This window comes from Lampris incognitus, chromosome 19 (assembly GCF_029633865.1).
Source record: "Lampris incognitus isolate fLamInc1 chromosome 19, fLamInc1.hap2, whole genome shotgun sequence".
Taxonomy (NCBI): domain Eukaryota; kingdom Metazoa; phylum Chordata; class Actinopteri; order Lampriformes; family Lampridae; genus Lampris; species Lampris incognitus.
In genome coordinates this window covers 3,552,243-3,572,886 of record NC_079229.1, presented here as the reverse complement: position 1 = coordinate 3,572,886, position 20,644 = coordinate 3,552,243, and the positions used below count along the sequence as shown (strand labels likewise).

The following is a 20,644-nucleotide window of genomic DNA, read 5'->3' as shown; positions in this document are numbered from 1 at the left end:
AAGACGGTTTGGGAATCATTTCTAAATATCTGTTTTGTCTCGAGGCGTTCCTGATGTTGGCTTTGCCCTCTTTTCCCCTCTCTGGTGTCTTCACAAAGGTCATGATCCACCCCCTAAAGCCTCCTTCCTCTTACCGCTCCGGTCTTCACCTGCTTGCTCCCAGTGTGTCGGGAGCAAGGTTGAAAGAAGTAGAACAATCTCCTGCCATCGAACTGGAACCAGCCAATAGCAAATCCGTGTCCACATGCCAACGAAAAGAAGCCTCCTCCCGGCGTTCCCAGACGACACGGTCTGCCGTGTTTGCGGGTGGGAAGCCGGATGTGGAGTTGTGCTAACAGTAGATAGATAACGAGCTCATTCAACTAAGAGACCAGTCTCCAAACGTCCATTTCTAAGCAGAATTGACTATTTTGGGCATCCGGGTGGCGTGGCGGTCTATTCCGTTGACTACCAACACGGAGCTCGTAGGTTCGAATCCCCGTGTTACCTCTGGCTTGGTCGGGCGTCCCTACAGACACAATTGGCCGTGTCTGCAAGTGGGAAGCCGGATGTGGGTATGTGTGCTGGTCGCTGCACTAGCGCCTCCTCTGGTCGGTCGGGGCACCTGTTTGGGGTGCGGGGGGAACTGGGGGGAATAGCGTGATCCTCCCACGCGCTATGTCCCCTGGTGAAACTCCTCACTGTCAGGTGAAAAGAAGCGGCTGGCAACGCCACATGTATGGGAGGAGGCATGTGGTAGTCTGTAGCCCTCCCCGGATCGGCAGAGGGGGTGGAGCAGAGACCGGGACGGCTCGGAAGAGTGGGGTAATTGGCCAGGTACAATTGTGGGGAAAAAGAGGGAAAATATCCAAAGAAGAGTAAATGATTAAATGAACCTCCGCTCACCGACTCTCAGCTGACATTCCCAGGTCCATCGAATACACGTCAAACCATAGAGGTTTGCCGTGCTCCAAATGCCAGTTCACGACACCGTCCACCATGGCGTTCGTACAAATGTCAAACTCCATCACATAGAGCATGATGAGTGGCGTTGCTGGCGGGTTAATGGTACCTGTGAGCAGCCATGAATACAGATGACTATAGGCCGTGACCAGGCTGAGGTATGGGCACATATGGGATCTGTGGGAGATAGCGATACGTGAGTCAGCTCTTATGCCACCTGAACCTGCCGGCAGCCTTAATGGACCCGCCTGCTGCCCCGCCCCGAGTCAGCAAACAGACGCCAGCAGACCCCCCCCCTCCCCCAAACCTGCTTCTTCTTTTTTTAAATGCTCTGAAATGCTTTTGTTTTCCCTGCCTCACAGATTCAGCCTGTTTTGTAGGCTAGCATAAAAGGTGTATCTGATCAGCGGTGCTCCAGGACCGTCATTGCAGCTGACCAATCACGTTGGTTGTGCTGTTGTGCCTTTGCGACTCGGCGGGGGGGGGTGTTTGTGGGATCAGGTTGTGGGTTAGTGGGGGTTAGCTATAGGTTAAGGTGAGGTTAACATAAGCGTTGGGTTGAGGTTAAGGTTGGGTTGAGGTAGGTTCGATTAAGTTTAGGTAAATTCAGTGAAATAGAGTTGAGGGAACACAGGGCTGAGGGAATATGCCATGGTGGCCCAGTGGTTAGTGCTGTCGCCTCACAGCATGAAGGTCCTGGGTTCGAAACCCGGGGTTGTCCAACCCTGATTGTCATCACAGGTCGTCCTCTGTGTGCAGTTTGCATGTTCTCCCCGTGTCTGCGGGGGGCTTTCTCCGGGTGCTCCAGTTTCCCCCCCACCATTAAAAATGCATGCATGTTATGTATGTATACTCCTGCCTGTGCCCCTGAGCAAGGCAGTGGGGAAAGAAGTGGAGTTGGTCCCCGGGCGCAGCATGAAGGCAGCAGCCCACTGCTGCTAGCTACACAGATCACAGCCAGGACGGGTTAATTTGCAGTAACTGAATTTCCCCGAGGGGACTAATGAAGGACCCTTAATATAGACGCGCTCCCGAGGCGATGCTAGGTTAGCGTTGGTATTTTTAGGTCTTTTCCTCCGTGTCGCAAAGGCACGACGTCAGAACAGCGTGATTGGTCCGTTGCAGTGACGGTCCTGGAGCAGCTTTAATTATGATGTCATGGGAGCGACAGCAGCCAGCGATATCGGGTCACGCTAGCATAAACGGGAGACTATAGCGGGCCTGTGCTGCCGGGTCAGATGTTGGCTCGGTGCTGAGGCAGTGAAGCACAGAGTGACCCGTGTGTACCTTACAGACTGAAGCGATCAGATATGCTCATTGTAGAGGCAACAAGGCTGTGAGGAGACATGCCTTAGCTGGAGAAATGTTGACGGAAACTCTTGTTTGTCGTTTGTTGCTGTTCGCTGCGGGTGCAGTGTGAGCGCCGCAAGTAATGCAATATAAATGTAAATAGGTAGTTCTGTCCGATCGGCGCCTCTGGAATTCATCTGGTCCTTTTCTAAGTCGGGCTGAAACCCTGAATGTACTGTGAATTACTGTGTAATCGGAGTGGCTGAATGAATTTAAAAGATGGCTCAGTCTGTCACCTGTTTTTTTTTAGGATTATGCAACATGCACGTGGTGTGCAGGTCTACACAGGTCAGGATAAGTACACAAAGGAAAACAGCTCAGGCAGTTTTGGGATATTAATTGAAAGCTTATTCATATCCATCACTTGGATATATATATATATATATATATATATATATATATATATATATATATATATATATATATATACACCGATCAGCCAAAACATTAAAACCACCTGCCCCCCGCCGTGCCACCAAAACAGCTCTGACCCAGTCAGGTATGGACTCCACAAGACCTGTGAAGGTGTCCTCTGGTATCTGGCACCAGGACGTTAGCAGCAGAGCCTTTAAGTCCTGCAGGTTGCGAGGTGGGGCCTCCGGGGACCGGGCTTGTTTTTCCAGCACATCTCACAGATGCTCGATCGGACTGAGATCTGGGGACTTTGCAGGCCAAGGCAACACCTTGAACTCTGTCATTCTCCCATGCACGTTTTGTAAAACATGGCACTGCCCTCGAGGGCACGTGTGAGCACTGTGTTCAGTTATGCAGGCAAATACCAGTACCAGTACCAGTACCAGTACCAGTACCAAGGGTCGGTGCATCGCACATGACTGAAAACACACTGATGTTCAGGCATAAATCAAGATTAAGTGGCAGGAGGTGCTGGACGTGACAAACCCTCCTGTCCTCGTGTGTGTGTGTGTCTGTGTGTGTGTGTCTGTGTGTGTGTCTGTGTGTGTCTGTGTGTGTGCAGGTTTGCCAACCCATCTAATCTCATGACTCGTCAAGCCACGCTGAGCGAGCTTCTACCAGACCGGGCGGCCGTTCATTAAGCCCTCTCGCAGACACTCACCAAACTGAGCCCCATTCTTATCCGTGTCAGTGTTGCAGAGGTCAGAAAGAGACGTCTGTCGTCCGGGGTACTCCTCTCCCCCCCCCCCCCCCTCTTTATTTAGTTTGATATGGGCCTGCATTCCTCTACAGCACACCGCAACCTTGTGCGTTATTCACAACAAGGAAGCTCGTGTGACGGATGGTAAACGGCTCTCCGTCATCTGTGTGCGTGAGCTCGTGTGTGTGGTTGTGCACGGTTGTGTGTTAATGTGCATGCATGCATGCGTGCCCCCCTCTCCCCCGCCTCGATGCTGTGTGTGAAATGGGTTGCTCGCCCTGTTAATATCCCACGGCTAATGATGCATACGAAAAGTAATCAGCGTGGCACCGGAGGACCTGCGAGCGTTAATAACATGGAGAAACAGTAGGCTGCAGATCTCATGGGCCACGCACACACACACGCACACACACGCACACACACACACGCACACACACACACACACACACACACACACACACACACGCATGCACGTACACACACGCACGCACACACACACACACGCATGCACGTACACACACACGCACACACACACACGCACGCGCACACACACACGCACGCACACACACGCACGCACACACACACACACACGCACGCGCACACACACGCACACACACACACGCACGCACGTAGGCACGCACAGCATAAAAGCATAAAATGTGTATGTGTGGGGGTAGTGTATGTGTGTGGGGGGGTAGTGTGTGTGTGTGGGGGTAGTGTGTGTGTGTGTGTGTGGGGGGTAGTGTGTGTGTGTGTGTGTGGGGGGTAGTGTGTGTGTGTGGGGGTAGTGTGTGCGTGTGGGGGGGTAGTGTGTGTGTGTGGGGGGGTAGTGTGTGTGTGTGGGGGGGTAGTGTGTGTGTGTGTGTGTGGGGGGTAGTGTGTGTGTGTGGGGGTAGTGTGTGCGTGTGGGGGGGTAGTGTGTGTGTGTGGGGGGGTAGTGTGTGTGTGTGGGGGGGTAGTGTGTGTGGGGGGTAGTGTGTGTGTGTGGGGGGGTAGTGTGTGTGTGTGGGGGGGTAGTGTGTGTGGGGGGTAGTGTGTGTGTGTGGGGGGGGTAGTGTGTGTGGGGGGTAGTGTGTGTGTGTGGGGGGGTAGTGTGTGCGTGTGGGGGGGTAGTGTGTGTGTGGGGGGGGTAGTGTGTGTGGGGGGGTAGTGTGTGTGGGGGGTAGTGTGTGTGTGTGGGGGGGTAGTGTGTGTGCGTGTGGGGGGGTAGTGTGTGTGTGTGGGGGGGTAGTGTGTGTGTTGGGGGGTAGTGTGTGTGTGTGGGGGGGTAGTGTGTGTGTTGGGGGGTAGTGTGTGTGGGGGGGTAGTGTGTGTGTGGGGGGGGTAGTGTGTGTGTGTGGGGGGGTAGTGTGTGTGTGTGGGGGGTAGTGTGTGTGGGGGGGTAGTGTGTGTGTGGGGGGGGGTAGTGTGTGTGTGGGGGGGTAGTGTGTGTGTTGGGGGGTAGTGTGTGTGTGTGGGGGGGTAGTGTGTGTGTGTGGGGGGTAGTGTGTGTGGGGGGGTAGTGTGTGTGTGGGGGGGGTAGTGTGTGCGTGTGGGGGGGTAGTGTGTGTGTGGGGGGGTAGTGTGTGTGGGGGGGGGTAGTGTGTGTGGGGGGGGGGGTAGTGTGTGTGTGGGGGGGTAGTGTGTGTGTGGGGGGGGTAGTGTGTGTGTGGGGGGGTAGTGTGTGTGTGGGGGTAGTGTGTGTGTGGGGGTAGTGTGTGTGTGTGTGGGGGGGGGGTAGTGTGTGTGTGTGTGTGGGGGTAGTGTGTGTGTGTGGGGGGGTAGTGTGTGTGTGGGGGGGGTAGTGTGTGTGTGGGGGGGGGTAGTGTGTGTGTGGGGGGGTAGTGTGTGTGTGGGGGGGTAGTGTGTGTGTGGGGGGGGTAGTGTGTGTGTGGGGGGGTAGTGTGTGTGTGGGGGGGGGTAGTGTGTGTGTGGGGGGGGTAGTGTGTGTGTGGGGGGGTAGTGTGTGTGTGGGGGGGGTAGTGTGTGTGTGGGGGGGTAGTGTGTGTGTGGGGGTAGTGTGTGTGTGGGGGTAGTGTGTGTGTGTGTGGGGGGGGGTAGTGTGTGTGTGTGTGGGGGTAGTGTGTGTGTGGGGGGGGTAGTGTGTGTGTGGGGGGGGTAGTGTGTGTGTGGGGGGGGGTAGTGTGAAGGAGAACTTGTTCCACAGATTAACAGGCTTCATATCTAAGGGGGGGGGAGGGGGGTGTTTTGGGTGTACATATGCCTCAGACATCTATCAGCATGATGAAGTGGTTGGCTCTGTGTGTGTGTGTGTGTGTGCGTGTGTGCGCGTGTGCGTGTCTGTGTGTGTGTGTGTGTGTGTGTGTGTGTGTGTAGACGGGGCTGGCTGGCTTTAGAGCCGTGTGGTGTGGGTCTGTGTGTGTGTGTGTGTGTGTGTGTGCGTGCGCGTGTGCGTGTCTGTGTGTGTGTGTGTGTGTGTGTGTGTGTGTGTGTAGACGGGGCTGGCTGGCTTTAGAGCCGTGTGGTGTGGGTCTGTGTGCAGACGGGTGAAGACACTTGAATAATTTACTCTGACCACATCAGCTGGGCTCACTCTTCATCTCACACTCTTCCTCTCCCCCTGTACAGCTGCTGACAAACGCCATGCAGAAGTGTGAGTGTGGCTGAGTGTGTTGTGTACACGGTGCGTGTGTTGTGTACACGGTGCGTGTGTTGTGTACACGGTGCGTGTGTTGTGTACACGGTGCGTGTGTTGTGTACATGGTGTGTGTGATATGATTGGTATTTCATATATAAACATAAAGCACGCTGTAATTCATCACAGCCTGGCGCTGCACCGCTCTGTCCGCCAGCGTTTATGTACATGATGTATGTGAGCAGCCCGGCACCGGCTGCGGATGGACAAGCCTCTTCATTGGTTGAACACGTGATTGACAGCCGGTATTATCCAGTAATTTGTGTCCTCCTACCGTTTTCTTATTTAACAGACTTCAGAAGTCAGAACATTATTGGTTATGCAAATTGGAATAACGAGGGAGGTGAATTGGATTCGTTAGGCGGTGATACACCACGCATTATAAAAGAGGATGTAATATGATGCACTACACACCCTACAACATGGTGAGCACTTACCTGTCCATGGACCTTGGGCTGTCCTTGAGAATGCCTGCGCTGAAGTGGCTTTCCAGCAGCAGATTGGAGTTGCTTCAGAGGGCTGGCTGCTGTGTGTCATGTGTGTTACTGTGCAGCACACTTGTGTGTTACTGTGCAGCATGCCTGTGTGTTGCTGTGCAGCACGCCTGTGTGTTACTGTGCAGCATGCCTGTGTTACTGTGCAGCACGCTTGTGTGTTACTGTGCAGCACGCCTGTGTGTTACTGTACAGCATGCCTGTGTGTTACTGTGCAGCATGCCTGTGTGTTACTGTGCAGCACACTTGTGTGTTACTGTGCAGCACGCCTGTGTGTTACTGTGCAGCACGCCTGTGTGTTACTGTGCAGCACGCTTGTGTGTTACTGTGCAGCATGCCTGTGTGTTACTGTGCAGCAGGCCTGTGTGTTACTGTGCAGCACGCCTGTGTGTTACTGTGCAGCACGCCTGTGTGTAATTGTGCAGCACGCCTGTGTGTTACTGTGCAGCACACTTGTGTGTTACTGTGCAGCACGCCTGTGTGTTGCTGTGCAGCACGCCTGTGTGTTACCGTGCAGCACGCCTGTGTGTTACTGTGCAGCACGCTTGTGTGTTACTGTGCAGCACGCTTGTGTGTTACTGTGCAGCACGCCTGTGTGTTACTGTGCAGCACGCCTGTGTGTTACTGTACAGCATGCCTGTGTGTTACTGTGCAGCATGCCTGTGTGTTACTGTGCAGCACGCTTGTGTGTTACTGTGCAGCACACTTGTGTGTTACTGTGCAGCACGCCTGTGTGTAACTGTGCAGCACGCCTGTGTGTTACTGTGCAGCACGCCTGTGTGTTACTGTGCAGCAGGCCTGTGTGTTACTGTGCAGCAGGCCTGTGTGTTACTGTGCAGCACGCTTGTGTGTTACTGTGCAGCACGCCTGTGTTACTGTGCAGCAGGCCTGTGTGTTACTGTGCAGCAGGCCTGTGTGTTACTGTGCAGCACTTCTCTTTGCTTCATCTTAGATTTAAACTTTTTTCGGTATTTTAAACAATAACCCCAGATGCTCACGTGTCTGAACATCCCTCTGAGGGGTGCATGTTAGTGAGGTGGTACGGTGCCGTTTTAGGCAGTGTTGGAGTGATATTTTTGGACCAGAGCCTCTGCATGTGTTACTGGCGTCTAATGGGACCACAGGCTCCTCGTTAATGCTGTTTATTTACTCATTACTGCAGCGGCCCAGCTCGCCTGTGTGTACAGGTGTGTGTGTACAGGTGTGTGTGTGCGTGTGCGTGTGTGTGTGTGTGTGTGTGAGATAGCGGTAATGTTTCTCTCTGATTGATCTTTAATGCTACAACCATCTAGTTTCTGTATTTTCATCATCATCATCATCATCATCATCATCACCACCACCACCATATATCCATAACAAGGCCTACCATGTTCATTATGTTATGTTTTGTTATGTTGTTATGTTATGTTGTGTAATGTTATGTTCATTGTTATGTTGTGTTGTGTTGTGTTATGTTATGTTCATTGTTATGTTGTGTTGTGTTATGTTGTGTTATGTTATGTTTTGTTGTGTTATGTTGTGTTATGTTATGTTGTGTTGTGTTGTGTTGTGTTGTGTTGTGTTATGTTATGTTCATTGTCATGTTGTGTTGTGTTATGTTATGTTGTGTTATGTTATGTTGTGTTTTGTTGTGTTATGTTATGTTGTGTTATGTTGTGTTGTGTTATGTTATGTTATGTTGTGTTGTGTTGTGTTGTGTTATTGTGATGCCCACTGGAAGTGTTATCACATTTCTGATGGTATCTTGGGGTTTGAGAGAATATATTGTTTATAATCATATTATTTTATATGTGGAGTCTGTATGTTGATTTAACCATAATGGGTTAATCCCAGTTGCCTGTAGTGGCGACTCCGTTACAGCAGAGGGCGCTGTTACACGGTTGAGTGATGATATTGTGTTGAGCGGGGTTTCTTCATAACAATGAGAGACTTCGAGAAAGCAAGTCCCGGTTGACTGACGTCTTTACTCCGGGACTGTTTTCAGGTGGGTACCGTGTCACAAGCACTATATATTGTTTAATATTGTTTCATACGATCTTTATACAGTGTTTTTTCTGTTTTGTTAGATTGGCGAATATAGGGTTTATCTTGTTTTTACCGTTGGCTAGTAGCTAGCTAATGCAACCTGGCTAGCAGCGAGCGTTAGCTCTGTTGTCGCCTTGGCAACGTCACGTGATTCTCTCCGTGCCGTGTGACGTCATATTTTTGCTCTAGCTTGTAACGTTAGTTGTACCTGGCTCCACCCATCCCTTTAGTCTGAGTTTTGATTGGCTCAACAGTTTAAAGTTTTATAAAACGGGTTCCATGTTTGAAGTGTAGATTATAAATTTATAAGATTATTATTGATTGTATTCATTCGTTACTGTGAACAGGTCCTCCTATGATACTGAAAAGTATATGGAAGTGCATTTAAGATGCAGAATGTAAACACGTTTATAGATAAGATGACAGTAGGTGATATGGATGAGAGATAGGGATATGGAGATACTATGCTTTTGATAATGACCAGTTGGAGTGTTTATATAGAAATTGAATATGTAAAGTAAGGCAGCCAATGTAAATGTCTAGACAGACAATAAATATATGTACAATAGTACAAGTGATTTAGAGGACCATGTAAACAGGGTGATGATTGTAAATAAAGATAACATTGAGAGACTTCGAGAAAGCAAGTCACGGTTGACTGATGTCTTTATTCCATGACTGTTTTCAGATATCTGTCAAACTATGACTGCCTGTACCGTACCAAGCACGGTACTTGCTACATTATGTTATTCTGTGTTGTGTTATGTTGTTATGTTATGTTATGTTGTGTTATTAAAGAGAACATGTTTTGTAGGTTTGAGCGGTCTCTGTTACACGGGGTGTGCGTGCCGTTCTCTCTTCTGTTCCTTCTTCTTCGATTCATGTGTGTGAACCAGGGATGGCAGGCTGTGGTAAAGGGAAATGTCACCAGATCAAGTTAATTCCAGAGAATTAGTGGAAGAGAGAACCCGTTTCCCCGCCAGCCCCCCTCCCCCCGCCCCGCCCTCTCCTCGGTTTTATCAGCCGCTGTTCCTTTTTCATTTGTCACAGCATCTCCAATTATTCCGCATCGCTGTCCATTTTCGCGTTTCACCTCTGGATCACAGACTCACCAGTCTCTGTCTGTCTCTCCCTCTCCCCCTCCCCTCCCCCCCATGCTCCTGTTCTCTCTCTCTCTCGCTCACTCTCTCTCCTCCCGCGTGCGCTCTCTTTCCTCTCTGCCGGGCTCAGTGAGATGAAGCAGGAGCTGGTGGAGGAAGGCAGCAGATGCTCCATCCTCTCCAAGCAGCACCGCTTCAACGAGCACTGCTGCATCCGCTGCTGTGCGCCCTTCACCTTCCTGCTCAACCCCAAGCGCCAGTGCCTGGACTGCCAGTACAACACCTGCAAGACCTGCTGCACCTACAGCAAGAGGGACAAAGCCTGGCTCTGCTCAGCATGCCAGAAGGGCAGGTCAGTACGCTGATTAACTCAACACACACGCACACATGCATGCACACGCACACACACACATGCATGCACACACAGACGCACGCATGCACACGTGTAATCATGCCCACAGAGGGAAACGGGTGTGGACAGAGGCGTAGAAAGATGAGGAGACGAGGAAACATTATGGTGAGTGAGGAATGAATGGAGATGCGAGGGCAGAGACGGGGCGATGGGGGTCCTACAGGAGTGAATGAATTTGTAGATTGGAGGAGAGAGACGGAGAGAGAGACAAGGGACACTGAAAGAGATTGCTGCGGGCAGAGAGGAAATATTATGATGGAGAGAGGGGTGGAGAAACAGGTACATTGTAGGAGACACCTCCTGGGGGGAGGGTTGTGGTGGGGGCTGGGGAGGTGGAATGATGGGACTGATGGGGAGGAGAGTGCCAGGGAACGTTGGCAGTGTTGAAGAGAACGCTGCAGGGATGGGATTTTTTTTTTTTTTTTTTGACGATGACTATTCCCATGTTTCTCTTGCTTGTGTGCTCCTGCGGTATACGTGGTCACATCCCTGTTACTTTTGTCGGAACACAGAGGGAAAAGATGTGGCGCCGCTGGAGGAGACAGTGCCGGGAAGAGATAAGAGAGATAGCGGTTGGGGAAGCAGAGAAATGAGAAAAGGAATAGGGAGAAATATTGGAAGACCAGGTAAGAAAGAGCAAGAAGAAGATGGTTAGTATGCAGTGTAAGTCAATATTTGTTCCTCCATCAGTGTGTGTGTGTGTGTGTGTGTGTGTGTGTGTGTGGAGGGGGGGTACATCTGTAGAGGAGAATGAGGGGAACACTTACAAGAAAGAAAGACAGAAAGACGGACAGGAAGAGATATTGTAATAAGCCACAGAGGGCGGGTGGTGACATGATCTTCCATGTTTTTCCATGAGTTAACTGATTTATTCAAGTTGTTTTTTAGGATGTTTGGGGAATTCGACCGGCATTATATTCCAATGAAGGGTCGTTTGTTCCCCGATGTCTCCTCCTGCTTGTTGTGGGTCATGGTTTATGTCTGAGGGAAACGAGGGAACCAGGTTGTTCACATGGATTCGAGGGGAAAATGTATGTTGAGAGAAAACGACAGAAGGAATCTGAGCATCGAGAGGCGGATGGGATGCAGCTCTGCACCGCCAGCAGATACCGTTTATTCTAAGCTGGTTAAAGATTTAAGTCAATTAGGCAGGCGACACAGATACAGGAGTCCTCCTACACACGTTGTGTGTGTTGAGACTGTTAAGTTGTGTATATATGCAGAAGCCTTTACCTATATGCTCCCTCTCGGGTGTTTGTTGTGGGCGCGGTGATCAGAATGTTGTCCTTGCTGGACTACGTGAGAGTGTTTCTGTCTGTCCGTCTGTCCGTGGTGCACTCACAGGACACACGTGCAGCTTTCTGTATTTTTGGGAACTGTTATGCATGATTGATATTGCATGCACGAATGTGTTTGTATGCTCTGTGTTGCTCCGTACACGCAGTGTGCCACCCTTGCAGAGTGGGCTTGTGCGTCGCTGCGTTAAATGGTTACTAGAAGTAGTCTCGGGGTCTCTGTGCAGCATCGCCTCTAGCGGACAGACAACCTGTCATATTTCTACCACCCGAACCTCTGCTGGAAATAACCAATGTGTTTGTAAGTTATGTGCAGTGTGATACAACTCCGTGTGTGTGTGTGTGTGTGTGTGTGTGTGTGTGTGTGCGTGCGTGCGTGTGCGTGTGCGTGTTGAGAGGAGCAGGAGGAGGTTCCGGACCATACTGTGCGATAGTGAAGCTTGTCTGAAGACGCGGCGTGCCTCTGCCCTCTTTCTGTTATTCCCTCATCCTGTCTTTGATTGATTTTGCTTTGTGGCGTATTGAGTTAATCCTGCCGCCCCGAGTACTGATGCACATGAAACAGAGGGGAAGGAGGAAGAGGAGCAGCATACTGGGGGCGAGGATTAAATAGAGGAGAAGGGAGGACTTGGAAAAATGATGGAAATAAAAGACTTTGGCAAGGTTTGCTGCAGTCATTCCTCCTTTTTATCCCCCTCTCCTCTGTCCTTGCATCTCTATGTCCGTCTGCTTTACCTTCACCTCTCTCTCTCGCTCTCTCCCTCTCTCTCTGACCTTTTTTTTTTGTTAATCCCTTTTTTTTGGGGATTTTTCCCCCTTTTTCTCCCCAATTGTACCCGGCCAATAGCCCCACTCTTCTGAGCCGTCCCGGTCTCTGCTCCACCCCCTCTGCTGTCCGGGGAGGGCTGCAGACTACCACATGTCTCCTCCCATCCATGTGGAGTCGCCAGCAGCTTCTTTTCACCTGACAGTGAGGATCACGCTATTCCCCCCAGTTCCCCCTCCCCCCTGAACAGGCGCCCCGACTGACCAGAGGAGGCGCTAGTGCAGCGACCAGGACACACACCCACATCTGGCTTCCCACCCGCAGACACGGCCAATTGTGTCTGTAGAGATGCCCGACCAAGCCGGAGGTAGCATGGGGATTCGAACCAGCGATCCCAGTGTTGGTAGGCAAAAGAATAGACCGCCACGCTACCCAGATGCCCTTCTCTGTCCTTTTATTAACCCCTACTTTGCTCTCTTTCTCATAGTGTTTGACTCTCTCCCTCCTTGTTTTTCCCTTGACTTCCTCTCTCCGGGTCGCTCTCTCTCTCTCTCTCTCTCTCTCTCTCTCTCTCTCTCTCTCTCTCTCTCTCTCTCTCTCTCTCTCTCTCTCTCTCTCTCTCTCTCTCTCTCTCTCTCTCTCTCTCTCTCTCTCTCTCTCTCTCTCTCTCTCTCGGTCTCTCTCTCTTGCTCACTGTCATCTTTTTTTAACCCCTACTTTGCTGTCTTTCTCGCTCTGTCTCACTCTCTCCCTCCTTGTCTCTCCCTCTACCTTTCTCTGTGCGGGGCTCTCGCTCTGCCTGGGGCTCGCTAATGTTCTCATTAGGGCTTTAGACTGAGTCACAGATGGGCCTGATGTCACACAGCACTACAGTCTACCAGCTACATATAACTACAGCACTTTTCATTAGTGCATTAAACAGGCTTAGAGCTGGACTTAGCATGCATTACCCTGTCTGGGTGGAGTCGTGTCATCTGAATTGGTGATGTAGATCATGCATGAACGTTAGCTTGATATGAGAAAAGCCTCAGAAAAGATTTTGAATGTCTCTCTGTTGCTGCTATTATCCGAATGAATAACATTATGGAGGAAAAAAGAGTGAACACTGAAACAGACTTAGCTACTGGGAAACGGATATACTACAACCTAGAAGGCTGCTTTTCTAAAGAATACTGTTTATTTTTCACTGTGCAGTGTCCCAAGTTTTTCTTTCCATTTTTAAAAATTGTAATTCTTAACCTTTATCTAATTCTTTGGAAAGTAAAAACTTCCAATATAACAAACATCTCGGTGGACTGTAATGTTCGCGGATGACATTGTGATCTGTAGTGAGAGTAGGGTGCAGGTAGAGGAGAGCCTGGAGAGGTGGAGGTATGCACTGGAGAGAAGAGGAATGAAAATCAGCAGGAGCAAGACAGAATACGTATGTATGAATGAGAGGGAGGACAGTGGAATAGTGAGGATGCAAGGAGTGGAGATGATGAAGGCATATGAGTTTAAATACTTGGGGTCAACTGTCCAAAGTAACGGGGAGTGCAGGAGAGAGGTGAAGAAGAGAGTGCAGGCAGGGTGGAGTGGGTGGAGAAGAGTGTCAGGAGTGATTTGTGACAGAAGGGTACCAGCAAGAGTTAAAGGGAAGGTTTACAAGATGGTTGTGGGACCAGCTATGTTGTATGGTTTGGAGACAGTGGCACTGATGAAAAGACAGGAGGAGGAGCTGGAGGTGGCAGAGATGAAGATGATAAGATTTTCACTGGGAGTGATGAAGAAGGACAGGATTAGGAACGAGTATATTAGAGGGACAGCTCAAGTTGGACGGTTTGGAGACAAAGCAAGAGAGACAAGATTGAGATGGTTTGGACATACACTACCGTTCAAAAGTTTGGGATCACCCAAAAAATTTTGTGTTTTCCATGAAAAGTCACACTTATTCACCACCATATGTTGTGAAATGAATAGAAAATAGAGTCAAGACATTGACAAGGTTAGAAATAATGATTTGTATTTGAAATAAGATTTTTTTTTCATCAAACTTTGCTTTCGTCAAAGAATCCTCCATTTGCAGCAATTACAGCATTGCAGACCTTTGGCATTCTAGCTGTTAATTTGTTGAGGTAATCTGGAGAAATTGCACCCCACGCTTCCAGAAGCAGCTCCCACAAGTTGGATTGGTTGGATGGGCACTTCTTTGAGCAGATTGAGTTTCTGGAGCATCACATTTGTGGGGTCAATTAAACGCTCAAAATGGCCAGAAAAAGAGAACTTTCATCTGAAACTCGACAGTCTATTCTTGTTCTTAGAAATGAAGGCTATTCCATGCGAGAAATTGCTAAGAAATTGAAGATTTCCTACACCGGTGTGTACTACTCCCTTCAGAGGACAGCACAAACAGGCTCTAACAGGTACTATTTAATGAAGATGCCAGTTGGGGACCTGTGAGGCGTCTGTTTCTCAAACTAGAGACTCTAATGCACTTATCTTCTTGCTCAGTTGTGCAACGCGGCCTCCCACTTCTTTTTCTACTCTGGTTAGAGCCTGTTTGTGCTGTCCTCTGAAGGGAGTAGTACACACCGGTGTAGGAAATCTTCAATTTCTTAGCAATTTCTGGCATGGAATAGCCTTCATTTCTAAGAACAAGAATAGACTGTCGAGTTTCAGATGAAAGTTCTCTTTTTCTGGCCATTTTGAGCGTTTAATTGACCCCACAAATGTGATGCTCCAGAAACTCAATCTGCTCAAAGAAGTGCCCATCCAACCAATCCAACTTGTGGGAGCTGCTTCTGGAAGCGTGGGGTGCAATTTCTCCAGATTACCTCAACAAATTAACAGCTAGAATGCCAAAGGTCTGCAATGCTGTAATTGCTGCAAATGGAGGATTCTTTGACGAAAGCAAAGTTTGATGTAAAAAAAATCTTATTTCAAATACAAATCATTATTTCTAACCTTGTCAATGTCTTGACTCTATTTTCTATTCATTTCACAACATATGGTGGTGAATAAGTGTGACTTTTCATGGAAAACACAAAATTTTTTGGGTGATCCCAAACTTTTGAACGGTAGTGTATGTGGAGGAGAGATGCTGGGTATATTGGGAGAAGGATGCTGAATATGGAGCTGCCAGGGAAGAGGAGAAGAGGAAGGCCAAAGAGGAGGTTTATGGATGTGGTGAGGGAGGACATGCAGGTGGCTGATGTGACAGAGGAAGATGCAGAGGACAGGAGGAGATGGAAACGGATGATCCGCTGTGGCGCCCCCTAAAGGGAGCAGCCGAAAGTAGTAGTAGTAGATAACAAATGTCTCCATGAGTGTGCACCAGTGAGACAAAAACAATGTCAAAATGACATATCTAATAATAATCATCATAATATCTTAGCATATCAGGCTGTGGTGCTCATGCCTAGTTAATTAGTGGTCTCAGTATTGTGTTTTCCTGCTCAGGTTTCTGTTGTAGTGTATGTGTTGCAGAATTGAGAGGGAGCTGACAGCCAAATGGTCACACTAACACGTGCATCAACACCCACGGTAGCATGGCTGCGCTGGTCAGGGGTATGACCCGTCGCAAGTAAAACAGATTTACATTAACCACACATACACACATGCACCCGTGCCCAGTATAAGATAGTGTCGTGGATGTTGTCAATCACAAGAAGGCGTGCTAACTTGATTTTTAAATACCCCTTCCTGTTCGGTATATCGTCCAACATGTCATTACCACTCATCTGCCTCGGAATAGGATAAACCAAGCTATAATTTTGCAAAAACCACTTGCTGCGATGCCCACGGGATTTTGGTAGTTGATCCCAAGGTATTGAACCCAGATGGCTGTGGGAGGTGTTGGTGTGTTAACATGATATATGCAGAAAAACAGCTTGCCATGTACCTGTGACAGCCATGTCGCCATGGCTGCCTGTTACAAGACTACAAAGAAACATAGCTACACACATACTCACACACACACACACATTTACACACCTATACACATACAGGTTTGTGTATACATGCCTATACACTACAAATACGTTACACACAAACACACACACACACTGCTGTCACATACATTACAGTGTAAAAACATGTATGATTCAGTCTATGCTGTGTGGTCCTCACACACACTACACACACACACACACACACATATACACACGTAGGAATGTAACAACCAGACCCACACAGCATCCACATGATACAGTTCTCTCACAGAGGTCAAAAGGCAAGTGCAGGAGTGTATATACTGAAAGTATGTTGTGATCCTGCAGTAAGACAAACAAGCAGAGAGAGCGAGAGAGAGTCACAAAGGACTGCTGCACAATCATAAAATCCCTGTCTCAGCTGACCAGCAGCACAGAGGCAAATTCTTTTGAATTAGCAGTAAATCCTCTTCATTTGGCTGCTCAAACTGCTTGTTTATTGGAGGCTTTTTTCCCGTTTCCAACCTTCTGCTTTATTCCCTTATTTATCCATCCCTCTCACAATGTCTTGTACTTTCATTCCCTTCTTTTGTTTTCTCTCTTCCGTCTCTCTTCCTGTCTCACTCTCAGTCGGTCACACTCTCTGTTGTAAGTGATGAGGTCTCCCTATTACACATTTACATATCAACGGCAGCATCTCCTTTCACTTAATCAGCAGAAATGGGTCGCTGTGTTCTGCACGACGCTGTCCTCGGGCCACAGTCTGGTGTATGTGTGTTCATGTCTTCTTTGCGGGCACAGAAATAGCAATATACTAAGTGACTAAGGGTTCTTATCAGGTTGTGGAAATCATAATCTAATCCTAAAGCATGTTGGCAAAGAGATTACATCAACTATAAATGAAACATCATATTAAAATGCACTGCACCTGTGCATGTTACTGCACACTCGGGATATGGCTCATATGCTGCATGAGCAGGCATGCAAGCGCATATGTGCACTGTGCATTATTTATGTAAGGGTAAACATACCAAATCAAGCATGCACCCTGAATCGACTCTTTAATGACATTGTAGTCACCCCTGTTTTTCTATTGCATTCCATCTGAAGCAGTCTGTAAGGGGGATGGCTCTGGTTATCACCTGTGCATGCACACACGTCTCATGCTGCAGCTCACGTATGTAGTTGCAAACAATGCACGTACCTGTTTATGCACCACACATGCACCAGCATCGCTGTTGTTCATTTTTTATTACGAGTTTCATTAAATAGAGCAACCCTTGGCCCTGCGATGGCTCGGTAAAGCTGGCTAGTTGAAAGCAAGAAGGACTGACTGTCAAGATTTAATTATCTTCCTCTTCACATTCGGTGTGCTTCGCTCTAAAGGCCAGGAAGAAGCTGACCGTCCCGGGGGGGGGGGGGGGGTTAAACACATGCATGTTTGAGTTCACATATACACACTCAAAAAACCCTCGTGGTCACGGACAAACTCATAGTGTTTATGATCACGGTCAGCCCCCCCCCCGAGACAACTAAAGGTGAAAAGCATCTAAATTCAGAAACATACCTACAATTATGCATTCTTTTTTTGGGGAGGGGTTCTCCCTTTTTCTCCCCAATTGTATCCAGCCAATTACCTCACTCCTCCTCCCATACATGTGGAGTCGCCAGCCGCTTCTTTTCACCTGACAGTGAGGAGTTTCACCAGGGGGACGTAGCACGTGGAAGGATCACGCTATTCCCCCCAGTTCCCCCTCCACCCCGAACAGGCGCCCCGGCCGAACAAAGGAGGCGCTAGTGCAGCGACCAGGACACATACCCACATCTGGCTTCCCACCTGCAGACACAGCCAATTGTGTCTGTAGGGATGCCCGACCAAGCCGGAGGTAACACAGGGATTCGAACTGGCGGTCTTTGTGTTGGTAGGCAACGGAATGTACCTCTATGCTACCTGCACGCCCAATTACATTCATTTTAAGAATGTTTTCCTTCCATTTCCCCCTAACCGTTGAGTTCAACGATAGGGATAATGTTGTATTAAATGAATCCATCAGTGTTATTGAGTGGTCACAGTTTCATACATTATTCAGTGCTGCTGTTGGCTGCAACTCTGCAGCCTTGATGACTTGTCTGCTGTCTTTCTGCCTCCGTCCCATTCGCCAGGATACATTTAAATACCTCAAGAATTAAGTTTGTATATGAGTTTGTTTGTTTGCCCTTTTTTGTGTGTGATTTATTCATTTGTAATATCTTGCATTGTCCATCTGTCCCTATGACAATAGCTGTGTGTGTGTGTGTGTGTGTGTGTTGTGTGTATTTATGAAAATCCGTAATGATGCATCTTCCAAGTTGCTGTCATGGCCTTACCAGACATGCGCCTGCGGCTAGGAGGAGACAGACGCTAATAGAGAGGAAAAGAAAGAGTGCGATCTTTTTCTGCCCTCATTGTGGGGGTATTTTTATCAGTGTGGGTGAGCAAGTCTAGTCTGAGACAGGGAGGGCGTGCCCTAGAGCGCCGCCAAGCGCATTGCTGCAGATAGACTGTGTATAAAACCGACACAGACTATAATGAGCATTTACATGACTATGCCGTTTCCTTCCCCTGTGCTCAAGTCTTCTTTATTTTCACTTTTTTTTAAAACTGAGAGCAGATGAAAAGGAATAGGGAAGGGCCAAGAAGAAAACTGGCAGTAGAGCTGGAGGCATTGTTGAAGGCAAGAAATTGTTTTTTGTTCCATACAGAACATTTTCTAGAAGGAGCTATATGGAGCTAGCTATCAGGGTTGACACTTCGCCACACAAGTTCCTGTTTCCCTGTCCGCCGCTGCTGGCACGCCGCCCGCACACAGCCCGCTAATGCAACCATGCATTTTAATTTAGATGAGAATTATGCGTCTGTAACTGGCTGTTGAAATTGGATAGTTTGGAAACCAAGGTTTCGTGTGTGTGTGTGTGTGTGTGTGTGTGTGCATGGCTTATTGATAATAGGAAGGCAGTGTAAATAGAAAGATAGAATAATAGGTGGCCAGCAGGGGTGAGTGTCAAACTTTGGAGCTGCACAGATTTCAGTATATGCTGCCATACACTGGGCTAGGTAACGGCGTCCCCGCTGGGTACTCTGTACTGAGTACCCCGCTGGGTACTCAGTCTGTTCTGCAGTCGTCCACTCGTGTATTTATCTTCTTTTGGAATTAACTGCTAATGATCTTCGTAGACATCCAGCGACTAAGCTAGGCTTCACTTGCCATTTAGCGTACCTTCAAAACTGTACGCCTGGCATGCGGGTGGCGTAGCAGTCTATTCCGTTGCCTACCAACACGGGGATCACCGGTTCGAATCCCTGTGTTACTTCCGGCTTGGTCGGGCGTCCCTACAGACACAACTGACCGTGTCTGCGGGTGGGAAGCCAGATGTGGGTATGTGTCCTGGTTGCTGCAGTAGCACCTCCTCTGGTCGGTTGGGGCGTGAGGGGGAACTGGGGGGAATAGCGTGATCCTCTCACGCTGTACGTCCCCCTGGTGAAACTCCTCACTGTCAGGTGAAAAGAAGCAGCTGGTGACTCCACATGTATGAGAGGAGGCATGTGGTAGTCTGCAGCCCTCCCCGGATCAGCAGAGGGGGTGGAGCAGCGACCGGGACGGCTCGGAAGAGTGGGTTAATTGGATAGGTACAATTGGGGAGAAAGGGGGGGGGGTTTAAAGAAAAAAGAAAATTGCACACCCAGACCTGAAGGAAGTATCTGAGAGTTTATCTGATGCTGTGTGACGACGACACAGTAAAAACCTCTCAGCTGGTCAGGAGGACCCAGAAGGTAATCGAATCATGGCTTCGATCCTTCTGTCCACAGGAGTTAAAGGATCGGGTATAAGGCACAGTCCAACTAATCATATTCTCTACTCTCCTCCCTCCCTATCTGTCCTTCAATGCCTCCTAAACCTCTCTCTCCCTTTGTCATCTTCCCGCATGCTTCCTCCCCATTCACTTCCTCGTCTAGCGTCTGTCCTGTAGCCATCAGCTGCTCCCACAGTAGATACCCTTAAAATCTGACAGACAGACACACACACACACACACACACACACGCACACACACACGAGTACAGCAGTATTTATGTACACATACAGCAGCAGCGAGTTTGGGGAGTTCGGTTTAAGTATTTACCAGCGGATCAGACGGCCTACCAGTTAGCTTTTACCATAATTCATTCAAGAATCATGCTTTCCTTAATTGAAACACAGCCTTAATCAGAATCCGCCGTTGCATTTTACTAATGCAGCACTTCAAGGAGCTTCCTCCAAACTAATTACTGCTGAGTTTCATGCCCACAGGCAGTATATGTGTGTGTTTGAGTGTTTCTCTGGGTAAATTTGTACTGGATAGTGCAGATGTGAGTTTGTGTGTGTGCGTCTGTGTGGGCGTGTGCGTGTTTTAGGTGTTTAAGTATATATTTTTGAGCAGATTTGTGTCTTTATTTATATGTTTTTTTTACTGGTGTCTCTTCAGAGATGCAGTCCTGAAGCTTTACATGGAAAAAACCTCGTCGACACTTTCACATTACTGGTGTCTTTACCACGGTGGCAAATCCAGCACTGTCTATACAATGAA

At 48.7% G+C, this 20,644-nt stretch overlaps 1 protein-coding gene across 1 annotated transcript in view; it reads left to right on the top strand.

The window, feature by feature from the left end:
- myripb (myosin VIIA and Rab interacting protein b) overlaps positions 1-20,644 on the top strand; it is a 176,020-nt gene that overhangs the window by 78,335 nt on the left and 77,041 nt on the right. The window contains exon 2 of the mRNA XM_056299755.1: positions 9,791-10,012. Coding sequence (XP_056155730.1) covers positions 9,791-10,012 — 222 coding nt within the window. The remainder of the gene's footprint in view (positions 1-9,790; positions 10,013-20,644) is intronic.